At 34.8% G+C, this 14752-nt stretch overlaps 1 protein-coding gene across 1 annotated transcript in view; it reads right to left on the bottom strand.

Annotated features, from left to right (window-relative positions):
* kif21b (kinesin family member 21B) overlaps positions 1 to 14752 on the bottom strand; it is a 76344-nt gene that overhangs the window by 23914 nt on the left and 37678 nt on the right. The window contains 12 exon segments of the mRNA XM_051122684.1: positions 284 to 483; positions 1084 to 1272; positions 1357 to 1498; positions 2827 to 2968; positions 3935 to 4159; positions 4246 to 4309; positions 5285 to 5474; positions 8040 to 8235; positions 10114 to 10229; positions 12386 to 12553; positions 12845 to 12979; positions 14450 to 14599. Of these exon segments, the coding sequence (XP_050978641.1) occupies positions 284 to 483; positions 1084 to 1272; positions 1357 to 1498; positions 2827 to 2968; positions 3935 to 4159; positions 4246 to 4309; positions 5285 to 5474; positions 8040 to 8235; positions 10114 to 10229; positions 12386 to 12553; positions 12845 to 12979; positions 14450 to 14599 (1917 nt within the window).

The raw sequence follows: 14752 nt of genomic DNA, 5'->3' as shown, positions 1-14752 counted from the left end.
GTAAGCGGTTTCCCCACTACCAGCATACATTTACGCAAACTGGGACACGGCCTATGCCTGAGGGATCAGCTACTTTCATCAAAACAAAAAAATTCTAAACTCACAGGAAAATTGGTGCGTTAATTACCCTCTCAAAAAAAAGCTGACACTGTAAATGTCTTCATTCTCAATTACAGCCAATTATGTCTACAGCTGATTAAACCTTTGAAATGTTTTGTTGTTTTTCTCCAGATGTCCTCAAGGAGGCGGTGTATTTCTCAAAATACAGCTCTCCAGCTCTCACCTTTGCTTTCTTCATCTCAGCCACTTCAGACTGCAGTTTCTTGAGCTCTCTCTCGTAGCGGCTCTGGTTCTTCAGCAGACGGGCGTGCTCCTTCTGAGCCGCCTGAAGCTTCAGCAGGTCCCTGTTCATCTCCTTTAGACGCTTCTCATAATCTGATTTGATTTTACTGGCTTTCTCTTCAGTGTAGTTCTCCATGGACACTAAAATCAAAAAGAAAATGATGGAAGAATTGTACTGGGATTATTAATGTGTTAGTTTACCACAAAATGGACATTTTGCCATCCTTTACTCACGCTCATGTCATTTCAAACCCATAGAAAAATGTGTTCATCCTCAAAACACAAAGATATTTTTATCAAATCTGAGAGATTTCTATCTCTGCACTAAAAGCGTGTTCACTGAAAAACTTTAAAATGTTCATAAAGAGACCCAAAAATATATCCATATGAACTGAGTGGTTAAATCCAAGTCTTTATATGATGAACAGGTTTAATTTAGGCTTTTATTTTTATTTGGTCCATGGCTTTTTTTATTAATACATATGCTTTGATCAGCAAAAAAATGTTTAGAACATTCAAAGTTGGTCACGGAAGCTCAAACACGCTTGCTTGACACGCGATAAACCAATTAATTTATTCTGACACATCAAACGAGTACAGTTGCAAGTGAGTGAATGATGACAGAATTTTCATTTTGAGGTAAACTAACCCTTTAAAACACCTATTTATAGACTGTTCGGCTTTTTGCCTTGGGAAAAATGACATGCATCACAAACGGATGCGTGTCTGGCAGACGCTCACTGAGGTTGTGCAGCACGCGGTCTCTCTCCAGCTGTGTGTCTCTGATCTTGTTCTGGAGCAGAATCAGTTTCTCCTCATACTGGCTCTTCAGCGTCAGGAGCCGCCGTTGGCTGTTCTCCAGCTCATCGATGAGTCTCTGCTTGATCTCGATCTCACACGTCAGATCCGCAAGGTCGGCCTGCAAGTTGACTGAGAGATGAGGAGCCACAGGTTAAAAGGTAAGTGTGAATGAAATGGACTCTTTGGATGTAATAACTGCATCTCAGAATTCACCTTTCTCATCCGAGTCAGAGTCAGAATCCACCAGGCTCTCGTCGCTGTCGAACTCTTCCTCTCTGGCTTCCTCTTCCTCCTCCTCATCTTCATCACAGCCGCTCTCCCCGTGATCATCCTCCTGAAGAGGATACATGCCGTCCTGCACAGGGTGAATGACAAAAAACCTTTACAAGCGTCTTTTGCACTCACCAAACCCCCAAAATAATCATAACATTATTTCATTTAATTATGCCTATTTATCCCTAATGATTTCCATCTTGAAATGTCACAGCATTATTCTTGTAATATTATGACTCAATATTTTTGAGGAAAAAGTCAACTAGCAGTGTTTTATTGACTTTATTGTTATATGACTTCTCTAATGCTTTTATTCTTATTAAACACTACCATATAACCTTTTTGCCTTAATATTAAGACATCATACAATCATGCAACTTTTTTATTGAGGTTTTAATTAAAAAATTAATTCCAATATTGCTTTTTTCCCATCATATTAAATCTTGTTCATAAAACACTGCTGTAAAATTCTGTTTATGGCATTTTATGACATTTTTTCCTAGAGTAAGATTTTATTCCTGAAACTTATTTTTTTTAAACATTTTTCTTTTCTTTTTTTTCATGAATTATTGCAAACAAAAGCTTAATTCCAATATTGCTTTTTTTCGCCTCATATTATATCATATTCTTAAAACTGCTGTAAAAAAAATCGTATGGGTTTTTGACATTTTTTTCTGCAATTTTATTCCTGAAACCTTTTTCAGCTTTTTTCTTCCTCGTATTATATGTTGTTCCTAAAACACTGCTGTAAAATGTGATTTTCATGGCTTTTTATGACTTTTTTCTGCAATAAGATTTTATTCTTAAAACTTTTTTCAGCCTTTTTTTTTTTCATAAAATATTGCAAACAAAAACTTAATACCAATATTGCTTTTTTCTTCCTCATATTACATCTTGTTCATAAAACACTGCTGTTAAATTGCATTTTTATTGTTTTTATAACATTTTTTTCCTGCAATAAGCTTTTATTCCTGAAAAATATTTTTTCAGCTTTTTTCTTCTTTTTTTCATAAAATATTTCAAAAGAAAACTTAATTCCAATATTGTTTTTATCCCTCATATTACATTTTGTTCATAAAACACTGCTGTAAAATGCAGTTTTTATGGCTTAAAAAGTGAAACGTAGTTTTTGTAATTGTAGGATTTTATTTTTTATTAATCACTGTGTGCATTGTTGTATTATTGTAATATACTGTGACATTACACAGCGACAATCCTTGCATTATTACCGCTTTATTCTTGAATAGTTGATGACTATTCTCTCTCATAACGTCACAAAATAATTCTCATAAAATACTGCCATGCAACTTTTTCTTTAAAATATTATGACTCTATTTTTTTAAATCCATCTCAAATCTTAGTAACCAGAAGGCCAGTTGGAATATGATGACTAAATCTCCGTTCTCTCACCTCTTCAGGTTCATTATCAGAGTCTCCATCTCCATTTTCACGCCTCTCTTCATTTTCTCTGCTCAGCCCATTCTCGCTCTTTTCTCCATTTTCCTGAGGAAAAAGCTTGGCTCTCTTCTTCAAACCCTTTTCTTTCTCAGGACTAAAAAAAGAGAGATAATGGTGAACCATCATTAAAGTTTTTAATAGACAAATACATGCATAAATACAACACAGGAGTTTGCACACAAAAATAAGGGATTGGGCCATAATATCAACAATTCCACCAACATCTGATGCAAACGTCATTTAATAGTCATATAAATCGCACCACAGGGACTCATAACAGAGCAGAGATTTATCCGGAGTCTTCTGCTTTTTAGCCTTTGCAGGTCAGCCGAGACTTCCAGTAGTAATTCTGTAATGCTGGGTTCGCAAATTAGCCATGGCCTCTCTCCCATTACGGCCACATTAGAGCCAGTCTGAAGCGCGGGATGTTCCTCCAGTCATATTCATTATAACGGACGATTTACTGAGAGAAACTTGTATCTGTGCCAGCTTGCTGTCCTTAGTTTGAGTCGGTCAGGACATACTGGCACAAACACAGAGATAAAACTAATTCTGCCATGTTTTACAGCCTCTTATTGGCTCAGTAACATAAAACATAAAGAGGACAAGCATATTAAAGTCTTCCAAATACACAATCAGTGGAATAAGTTATAAGACGAGAGCGCCAGACAGAGACAAGATGCATCAAGACCACCCGAGATGTCTTGGAGCAGGATCTCTTATTTTATCACATATTTAATAGCAATTATTAATTTATACATGGTGTGTATATTGTAGTCTGACAGTATCATTTTATTTTAAATGCGACTTTTAAATGTTCAAAAATACATTTTCATAGGTGAAAATTTTTATTTTATCTTCCATGGATTATTTGGATTTACTATGGTATAATTTCACTCAAAAATGAAATTATATTTTATTATTATTATTCGAGAATAAAATAATAATTTTAAAAAATAAAAATAAATAATAATATTATTACAAAAATGCATTAATCAATAGATAAATTAATAAAAATCAATAAATAAACAAACAAAATTGGTTGCTCCTTAAACCTCACCTCTTCCTCCTCTGATTTCTCTCTTTCTTCTTCAGCCTCTCCACATCTAATTTGGCTTGACGAATCACATCTGTCATCTCTGCATCCATGGAAACCGAGGGGGAGGAGCCGAGAGGGAGTGCTGGAGTAGACGGGTGGGAGGCCGGGTATGGAGCGCGGGCCGAGAGGCGAGACAAACTGCGCCTCAGAGACTCGTTCATGGCTTCGCTCTCCAGCAGCTTAGACCTGAGAGAGACAGATGAGTCATTGTTTTCTATTGCAATGATGAGAAATTCACATCCAAACGTGTCGTGAGAGGAATATCACGTTACCTCAGCTCTTCAATCTCTCGGATGTAGTTCTGGATTAGATTGCCAATCTCCTCGTTCGTTTCACCTGTTCAAAGAGAGATGGATTTTTTAGCAAAACTAGAAGCATTGATGTTTATTTGTTTTTTAGCCAGAAAATAGCCAGATTCCATGGTGAAATCTATAGTTTATTAATTACAATTTAAAATAGAAGCTAAATAAGACTCATTTTCTAAGATAAGACTCATTTTTAAAAACCTTTTCAAGGGTATCAACAGAATAAAACAATGTTCTCTGGTGAGGGAAAAAAAAAAAAAAACACAATACCAAAAAATAATAAATAGCGCTGTTAAACAGTTAATCGTGATTAATCACATCCAAAATTAAAGTTTTTGTTTACATAATGTGTGTGGGTGTGCTGTGTACATTTATTATGTATATATAAATATGCACACATGCATTTGTATATTTAGAAAAAATATGAAGAGTTTATTTTTTAATTTTCAAAAACTAAAAGGGGCTAAAAGCTACAGAAAAAAAAATGAATAATGTCTTTTTTCACGACAAATAAGGTGTCTTGTACAAGATGTGCTATGTTAATTATAATTACCACCTTATACAATAGCAGTCAATGTGAGGGCCCACAGTAACAAAACTAATGAAGCGATCTTCAGTACAACATGAAAAACTTCATAGTTTCATAAAAGAATTATTGCAAATATCTTTCATATATCTATAAATGTAATGAATTAGAGGTTGGGTTAATCTATAGTAATTATAATTGCTATAAAGGGAGTTGCCTAACACAATAGAAAAACATGTGTGTGTGTTTGTGTGTGTTTGTGTGTGTGTGTGTGTGTGTCTTAAAGTGGCAGCTCTTATCTAAAACCTAGTGAGATGCATTGCTGTCTGTTGCTTATATGCACTTACTTGTATTCAAAAACTGAGCGATTTTAAAAGTTGAAAACTAAAAGCGTTTTCTAAAAACAACTAAATTATATTGAATATCTAACTATACATAATTCAGTAGCAATCCCCTCTCCAGCCACTAGAGGTCTCTCACCAGTCTTCGTGAGCAGCAGGTTGACTCCATTGGTGAGCAGCTGCGTGACTCGAGTGTTGAGGTGGTCGATGGTTTCTTGCATGGCTTTGACCCGCATTCGCAGAGTATCGTTCTCTTTTTGGAGCATCGAGTTCTCCTGAAACAGATCGCTAAAACCTTCCGATCCATCTTCACAGGCCACTCGCTTCCCCTGAAAGAAACCCAAACAGTAAAAGACTGTGAGAAACAGAAAGCTAGGCATTGACCCCATCCAACCCAAGCGGCAATCCCCCAGTCCTTTCATGCTCGGTCTCTCTGTCAGGGTGGCTCAACTCTCTCAAAGCCATCATAGCTAATCGCTAACTTCTTCCGGCGGCGTTTATCATCCAGGTCAGGCCGAGGCGCTAAGCTACTGCTACGCTCCATTAACTCCAGAGAGATCCCATGAGCTGAACCATGTTATCGTGCCTCACAAGCCCACCGCACAAGTTCTCTCATCCCGTCAACTCATTACATCAATGGCCAGAGCGCCAAATGGGTGGCACTGAAGGAGAGAACAAGTGTAGGAATGAAAGAAGGTCACCAGACTCACTATCCTCTATTTGATTTAGTAATAGAGGAAGTGTTTAGCTGTTTGACACTTCAATGTTAGTTCAAACTGTTTCCTCTGTAGTAAAATAAGCAAGTAATAAGATATCGTGACAAGTCAGTTCTGTCACTGTAAACTGGTTCCTGCTGTGTAAAACATCCTGGCATGTGGCATATGTTTGCTATCCTGACTCAATGAGTTTGTACTTATGTCTTTCAGATTCACAAAAATGAAAAGTCTGACATCATTCCAAGCTCAAAAAAAGTCATAAGTAGCACAGGTATATTTGTAGCAATAGCCAACAGTATACTGTATGGGTCAAAATGATCAATTTTTCTTTTATGCCACAAATCATTAGGATATCAAGTAAAGATCATGTTCCATGAAAATATTTTGTAAATGTATTACCGTAAATATATCAAAAATTAATTTGATTAGTAATATGCATTGCTTAGAACTTAATTTGGACAACTTTAGAGGTGATTTTCTCAATATTTAGATTTTTTTGCACCCTCAGATTCCAGATTTTCAAATAGTTGTATCTCAACCAAATACTGTCCTGACAAACCACACATCAATGGAAAGCTTATTTATTCAGCTTTCAGATGGTGTATAAATCTCATTTTCAAAAAATTGACCCTTATGACTGGTTTTGTCGTCCAGTGTCACATATGATATTCTCCTGAAAGCAAGAATTAGATTTGAGAGCTGTTCTCACAAGAATTTTTAAGTATGAATGCGTTGGATTTTATATGCACTCATGCAACCAATTTATGACAACATTTTATGTAAAAACTAGTAAATCATATGAACATGTACAAGTTGTAGGTAAAGTGTGACCACGGAGCAGTGTTGCCAAATTGGACTACTTTAACACTGTTGCCGCAGGTTGTTTTTCATGTTCGTGGGTTGAAGCGACCCCAGTAACGCAATATTTATTACCTAGAATGAAAATTTTACCAGGGGAACCCCGCCAAAAAAACATGTCTTTTACTCCACGGATTGCAATTTTTAACGTTTTGAGCAGCAATTGGGCAGGTTTTGTTGTAAAAACCTGGCAACCCTGCCATGAAGGTCAGACCCAAATCCATCCCTTAAGAAGTGTACCTCTTGAGGGTTAGTTTTAGAGGTGAACATTCATGGTGACGTTTAACATCTAGCTGTCTGATTTGTAGGCGAAATGCCACCAGGATTTGTACTAATTCATGCACATTCGAAACCAATTTATGGTGACATTTTATCCAAAATAATTGTATGTCTTTAGGTAAAATTGTATGAATTCATACTATTTATAGGGTAAAATGTCACCATGAAGATTCTTAAAAAAACATACTTGTAAAAATACTCACAAATTGGCATGAGACTGTGCAGAGGGCAAGATTTTTAGCTAAGAATGATTTCTTTGGGCTGTTCCTCATATAAATTTATCATCAAGAACAACTGGAATATAGTGCACTAGCAATATTAGGAGCCCCAGTTACCATTCACTTATTGTTGAAATGAAGGGCCAGCCCTAGTAAAGTAATAGATTTAAAATGCATTTATTTTATACTAAGTATAGTTCAAGTCTATTAACATATTTTCTGACATATCGCTTGAGACTTACTGATATAAAAACTGTAATTAAACTTTATTTGGAGCACTACTTGTGCACAACGCACATTTCTTAATATTAAGTCTAAAATATGTTTTAATGTTACTATTGATGAGGACGGCATGATCTTTAAATAATATCAGTCTTTAAATGCAAGGTATTTAAAGTGTACTTAAAGTATACTTGCAATAGTTCCACTTTAGCACAATCAAATATATTTAAGTATATCTTTATTTGGACTCCAGCACTACTTCAGCACAATTAAACTGCATTAAGCGCAAAATTAGTTGCTTCAATTTAGCTGGCTTTAAATATACCAGTTTAGCATACTAAAAGTACAATTGCAGGGTATATTTATTAAGTACATAATATGTATTTGTAGTATACTTAGCATGAAATAAACGCATTTGAAATACATTTTAGCATATTTATTTTTCACTAGGGAGAAAATTTATGATATGGGTGTGAGTATAAGATGACAATTTCATTTTGGGGTGAATTGCCCATTTGAGTGTTTTTGTGGATGGGAAAAGATGCCTGCTGGAGACCAACTCCTCCCAGAATCCCACGACCCTCCAGGCCCTTCTCCTTACCGCTTTGTACTCCATGATCTCCATCTGCAGGCGTGCGATCTCTGCTCGCAAGGCGCTGATCTGCTGGCTGGTTTTGTCCTGGTTCACGATCACTTTGTTCTTGATGTTGCGAGCCCGATTGGCATACTTCAGCGTGTTAAGGGTCTCCATGAAGTCTCGGTCAGACGGGCTCACGCAGGCAATCATCACGGTCCGACTAGACAGATACAAAGCAGATGAGAATGCAAGAAGACAGGAATTCATAAGGGTCTGTGAGATCTTTGACGGCCAAACACGCACGAGGCAGAAAGATAAAACACACAAACAGATGACAGATAAACACAAGCACGCTTTCATGGACTGCATACTCTGCCCGCATATTTTTGTGGATGCGGCTGGGATTGAATGTCTTTAAGGAGTGCTTCTGTCTGCAGTCCCTCATGTTTAATTCAATCAACTCCCCCTCTGAACCCACATCATGAGAATATATGTGCAGCCTGTGCAGCCGACCACCGTGGGCTGAGTGACCCAGCACTGTGCCTCCGCACAGACTGATGCACTGAACTGCTAGCATGCATTAACCTTCAGGGCACAATGACTGTACTGTGCCCAGCGACGTTTACAAGTGTGTGAACTCGCATAAACAAGTCGAACAAAGCGCAAGACAAACCGTCTCCACAACATCAGAACTTAAAGCCTTGCAGATCGGTTAATTTCATGCTAATTTACTGAGATCAATTATTTAAAAATACATATTAAAATATTTGTTACAATTATAAAATAAATAAATATATAAAATAAAATATTTTTTTGAAAAAGAAATCTTAATCATGCTCTAACTTACTTGTACATTATGAAGTAATTCTGTTGCCTGTCAATTATTCCAATTATAACTATTTAAAAATACAAATTCACAACATTTGTTAAAGAGTAAATAAATTTAAATATATTATTTATTTTATTATTATTTTTTTAAATGCCAAAAATCATTAGGCTATTATGTAAAGATCCCGTTCCATGTTCCAAATTAATTTTTAATTAGTAACAAGCATTGCTAAGAACTTCATTTGGACAAATTTAAAGGTGATTTTCTCAATATTTTCTCAATAATTTTTTGCACCCACAGGTTCCAGATTTTTTTTAAATAGTTCTATCTCAACCAAATATTGCCCTATCATAACAAACCATACATCCATGGAAAGCTTATTTATATTTCAGCTTTCAGATGATGTTTAAATCTCAGTTAAAAAAAAACTGACCCTTCTGACCGGTTTTGTGGTCCAGGGTCACATATATAAAATAAAATATTTAAATAAAATCTCAATTAATCAGGCCTCCAATTTGTAAATTCTGAATTAGGTCTGTTTAATGTTAATTTCCTGAAATTAATCATTAAATCATTTTTTTAAATAAAAATACATAATACAAATATATATATTTTAAATTATCTTAATCATGCCCCTTAACTGCATTTTAATTCTGCAGTAAGTCATAAAAATATTCTATTTTTTTTAACCATGTAAATAAAAATGTGTAACATCATAAAAGTGTCATAATAAAAGAGGTGAGTCAGAAGCAGGGACGGTCTGTAATATTTAACATAAAATATAAAATAACAACGTGTCCAGTTTTGCTGTTTTTGTGGTGACTAAAAGCTACATAAAGAAACTGAACAATGTCTAATTTCACATACAATAACAATGACAGGTGTAAAAGGGTGTCTTATAAAAGGTGTGGTATAGTAATTTTAATTATCATATTCAAAAAACAACAGAAGTCGTTGGTAGGTCTCACAATAACAAAACTTTAAACTAACAAAGCTCATCTTCACTACAACCTGAAAAACTTCATAGCTTCATAAAAGGACTAAACACAGCTAAAAATGTTAAGAATGAAGGATTAGGTTTAATAGTAATCATAATTAGCTTAATTTAAGCACAATAGAGCTCAAAGGGAGTTACCTACATGATACAAAAACGCACGTGTGCATCTTCACACAAAAGTTTGTTACAAAAACATCTTTTATTAAGACAGTGTTCCTGAAAACACAACACTTCAGGTGTTTAGGCATGTCTTCATGTGTATCAGACGTTACCTGTTTCCTCCCAGCGAATCCTGCAGCAGGCGTGTGAGTTTGGAGTCTCTGTAAGGCACATGGCCTGCCTTCTTACTCTGATCTCCCAATGCACTGATCACATTACCCAGGGCCAGCTGCCAAACACACAGAGAGAGAGAGAGAGAGAGAGAGAGAGAGAGAGAGACCCGGTCACGCTCCATCGCATGCTGCTATCTAAGATTAAAAGCTTTTAAATGGGCTCTCTTACAAATGAGTAACTGGGCTTTAAAAACAATAGAGCTCTATTCAGCTCTCAAACAATGGCTCTTCTTGGCTCTCTTCCAGACCTCAGCTCTTCTTCAGAACTCTCTCACAATGTAATTACCTTTCCTTCCCTTCATCTACTCAGGCAACTTTACCCAGCAAAACAGTGAATGTGCAGTATTGAATCTAGGAGGAGGCAGAACTAATGAAAACAAATTTCACAGCTTAGTTAACATGGATAAACTTGACTCAGCTAAAAGAACCTTCACAATTATGATAATGAAGTCTAGGAGTTTCGAAAAATCCCTGACGAAGCTAGTTATGCGGTTTTCAGGTGATGGCTTAGTGCATATCTGAAAACTTTCTTGAGTGTTTATCTAGTCATGGTTAACGGGACTGGTAACTTTAAAATAATTCATTCATGATCTAAAAATAAAAACAGTTATGCCCCATTCACATGGGGCATCAGCGTTAACGCTTCTCATTTACTTTAAATGGGTGACATCATACGTTGCCGAACTGTATTGTGGATTTGTCACGTTGTGCCACACTGAAAAACTTAAAATGTTCAGTTTAGTCAACTAAAATATTCCAGTTGTCACTTACATTAACATTAAGTAACTTAAAATTTCAAGTTGACTAAACTAAAAATTTTAAGTTGAAACAACTTTTTTTTTTATACAGTGTGCTCATTGCTCGCCAATCAGATCGCCTTATGCAAATACCCTAGCACAGACACTAGCCAATCACATTCATGCAACACCAGAAAAGTAAAGTGATTGGCTGTTGTGTCAGCATCAAGGGCTAGGCAATTAAAATTATAATAATAATTCAATGAAAATACTATAATGTAATGTTTATGTGCCAAAAGCGGAATGAAACTGCATTAATGATGCCACATGATGCATTAATGATGCACATGGACCAGTTATCAATATCTGCATTATATGCAAACAAAACACACACATTTTTATTAGGGCTGTCAAATGATTCGTCGTGATTAATCGCATACAAAATAAAAGTTTGAGTTTGGCTAATATATGTGTGTGTACTGTGTGTAATTATGTATATATATATATATATATATATATATATATAAATAAAAATACACACAACTTATTGTATATATTTAAGAGAAATATGTTATGTACAAAATATTTGTATTTATACATAATATAAATCATATAAAAATTATAATAAATACATATACTTGTAAATATTTCTTAAATACATACATGAATGTGCTTGTATTTATATATACATAATAGTTACACACAGTACACACACATAATTTAGGCAAACTCAAACTTCCTGTATGCGATTAATCGCAATTAATCATTTGGCAGCCCTAATTTTTATTTATTTTTATTAGAGCTGTCAAATGATTCAGCACAAATAATTGCATGCAAAACAAAGTCCAAAAGTTTTGTTTACATAATAAATGTGTTTGTACTGTGTATATTTACTATGTATATAAAAATACACACACATACAGGATATATTTTGACAATATTTACATTTATTTCCATGTATATTCATATAACTGATGTTATATATAAATATTTTTATTATATAAACATTTTTCTTAAATATATGCATGCATGTGTGTGTATTTATAAATACGTAATAAATATACTCAGTACATACACATGCAAACAAAAACGTTTGTTTTGGATGTGATTAATCATGATTAATTGTTTGACAGCACAAATTTTTATTAATTTACTTACTAAAAGCATATATATTTGCCAATAGAAGTAATAAAGGAAAAAAGAAAAAAGTTTATGCAGTCATGTAACTTCTGGAGCCAAATGACAGACCGGAATTTAAATTTAAATCTTGCATTCTGTCTGGCATTCCATCAAAACACATAACATCGCGTTTTGAGCAACAGGGTAATGCAAATCACCTCCAGATTAAATGATTGCACAATGTTACTAGGAAAATGGCCCTAGGGGAAAATGTAGTTCTCAGGGGACCGTCCTGGTGGTTAGTTCCTATAACTATCCCGATGCAAAAGTCCCTATAGTTTGAATATCACACGTACCAGGCCACAGTTGATAGAGATGCCCTCTCTCGCTCTCTCTCCTGTGGCTCCCGTGCGTTTGAGACGCTCTGATCCAGCCAGGTCCACAAAGTGAAACTTAGCAGAGAGCGTCTCATACTCAGACTGAGACATGGAGCTATCAGTCACGCCGTTCATCTCTCCGTTCACCTGGAGTGCGAGAGGGAAGAGGAAAATTATGCAAAATTATGTGCACAGTCTTCAGCGTTCCTGCACTTTCAGTGTGCTCTGACACGTTCAGTGTTGATGTTTCTAATGCCAGTGGTTTTATATAATTACTCTGTTTTGCACCGCAGCAGTCTGAACTCTGTGAATTTTAATTCTTCAGAACTTGTGACCTGCTTAAACTTGTTAATGGCTTTCTAATCCAGTAGTTTAGGTTACAGCTTGTTTGCGGTTTTAATTAATATTCACGTGTTGTCAGATGTAGATGTGTCGTACCAGTTGTGGCTGTGTGCACACTCTCATCTGGCAGAGGTGGATGGTGAAGATGGCATGAGAGCGGGAACTCTGGGCGTTCATCTGCGTGCTGGCGGTGGTGCGGGAAAGAGCGCCCAGCTTCAGACACTGCAGCAGCTGAGGAGAAAGTACAAGAATTGACGGAAATATCTACTGTGAGCTGTTATTCTAGTCAGAAATGCTTTCTATTGTCTTCAAGTCATCAAGTAATAAGAGCTGTTTAAAACAAATAAATATGAAGCCAAAAGAACATCAGATTCACAAAGAATTTTACTGTTGTCATTTGTCATTCTGAGTGAAAACGAATAATCAATGGGAAATAATGAAGGGTGGAACTGTGACAAGAGCTGTTGTCAAAACAATGTGGCTTTAGCAGCAAGCTACTTTTTTTTTGTAACTCTGTTCCTACTACTCTACTACTACTACTACTACTAATAATAATAATAATGATAATTATTATTATTATTATTATTATTATTATTATTATTATTATTATTATTAAATGTAATATCATTAGCAGTAGGAGTAATAGTAGTGTTATATTTCTATATTAATTATTATTAGCATTTAGTATACACACTACTACTACTACTACTACTACTAATAATAATTATTATTATTATTATTATTATTACTATTATTATTATTATTATTAATTATTATTATTATTATCATCATCAAATAATTTCATATTATTAGCAGTAGTAATAGTAGTGTTATACTTTATATTAATTATTATAGTGTGTAGTAGTGTGTATATTATATATTAAACAACATTTAATAACACTTAATATATAATATACACACTATTTCTACTACTACTACTACCACAAATAATAATAATAATTATATTATATTACCATAATTAACAACCACAACATATAACAAAATTATTACTAATAATAGTAATATTTATATGTTCAATATTACATCATCAACTTTTAATGTTACTACGATCACTTCTACTACTATAATAATAATAATAATAATATTTATTTTATTATTATTATTATTATTACTATTTTTTTATTGTATTATTATTCCTCTGCACAGACACACTTTTTCAGATCTCTTTTTGTAGTAATAATAGTGTAGTGACATACAAAAAACATTTTTTACAATAATTTTTATATTATAATTATCAAATGCTGCTAACAATCGATGCATTTCTGACAGTTATATTAAAATTTTGGTGTTTTCTACTATTATTGTTGGCTTAAATGTAGTTAGCTTGACTCCAGTTAAAACTATCCTAAGAATCTTGCAGCAATTCCCTTTTTAAATGACCATTTAATACCCTTTTTTTCTCAGAATTGCAACATGGTAACAAGCATTTGCAAGTTCTTTTGTGAGTTTATTTCTCACAATTCAGACTTTTTCTTGCTATTCTGAAAAAAAAAAAATCTAAATTTGTGGGATAAAAAGTCAAAATTTACCTTTATTCTATCATTATTTTTTAGCATGTTGTGGACTGATGAAGCATGCACAAGGGCATTTAAGAGCAATTAATGTCCATTTTTATTTTATGTTGACTTCAAATGACTGTAAATATGCTAAATGCAGGCCATAAACAGGCAGATATCTGACCTCCTCTTCTGAGCTGACCAGCCGTGACGTCACTCCTGTGGTGTAGATGCTTCCGCTCCCATCCTCGTGGATCTTAATATTGGACTTCCTGCCTCGAGCCTCAGGGTCACGTGTGCTGTCAAACAGGTCCAGGATCTCCTCGTTATAGAGCTGCAAGACAAATACACATCTTTTGTGACCTTCAGAGTGCAAAGGTCAAAAGGTGAAAAGGCCAGAGCCTTGCATGTTTGACTCGGGAATCCCAGAGACCACACAAGCTGATGGACGAGGGAATGATAAATAATGGAAACCTAATTCACAACA

This window comes from Labeo rohita, chromosome 11 (genome assembly GCF_022985175.1).
Source record: "Labeo rohita strain BAU-BD-2019 chromosome 11, IGBB_LRoh.1.0, whole genome shotgun sequence".
In the NCBI taxonomy this organism is placed as follows: domain Eukaryota; kingdom Metazoa; phylum Chordata; class Actinopteri; order Cypriniformes; family Cyprinidae; genus Labeo; species Labeo rohita.
This window is presented reverse-complemented; position numbering and strand designations above follow the sequence as displayed.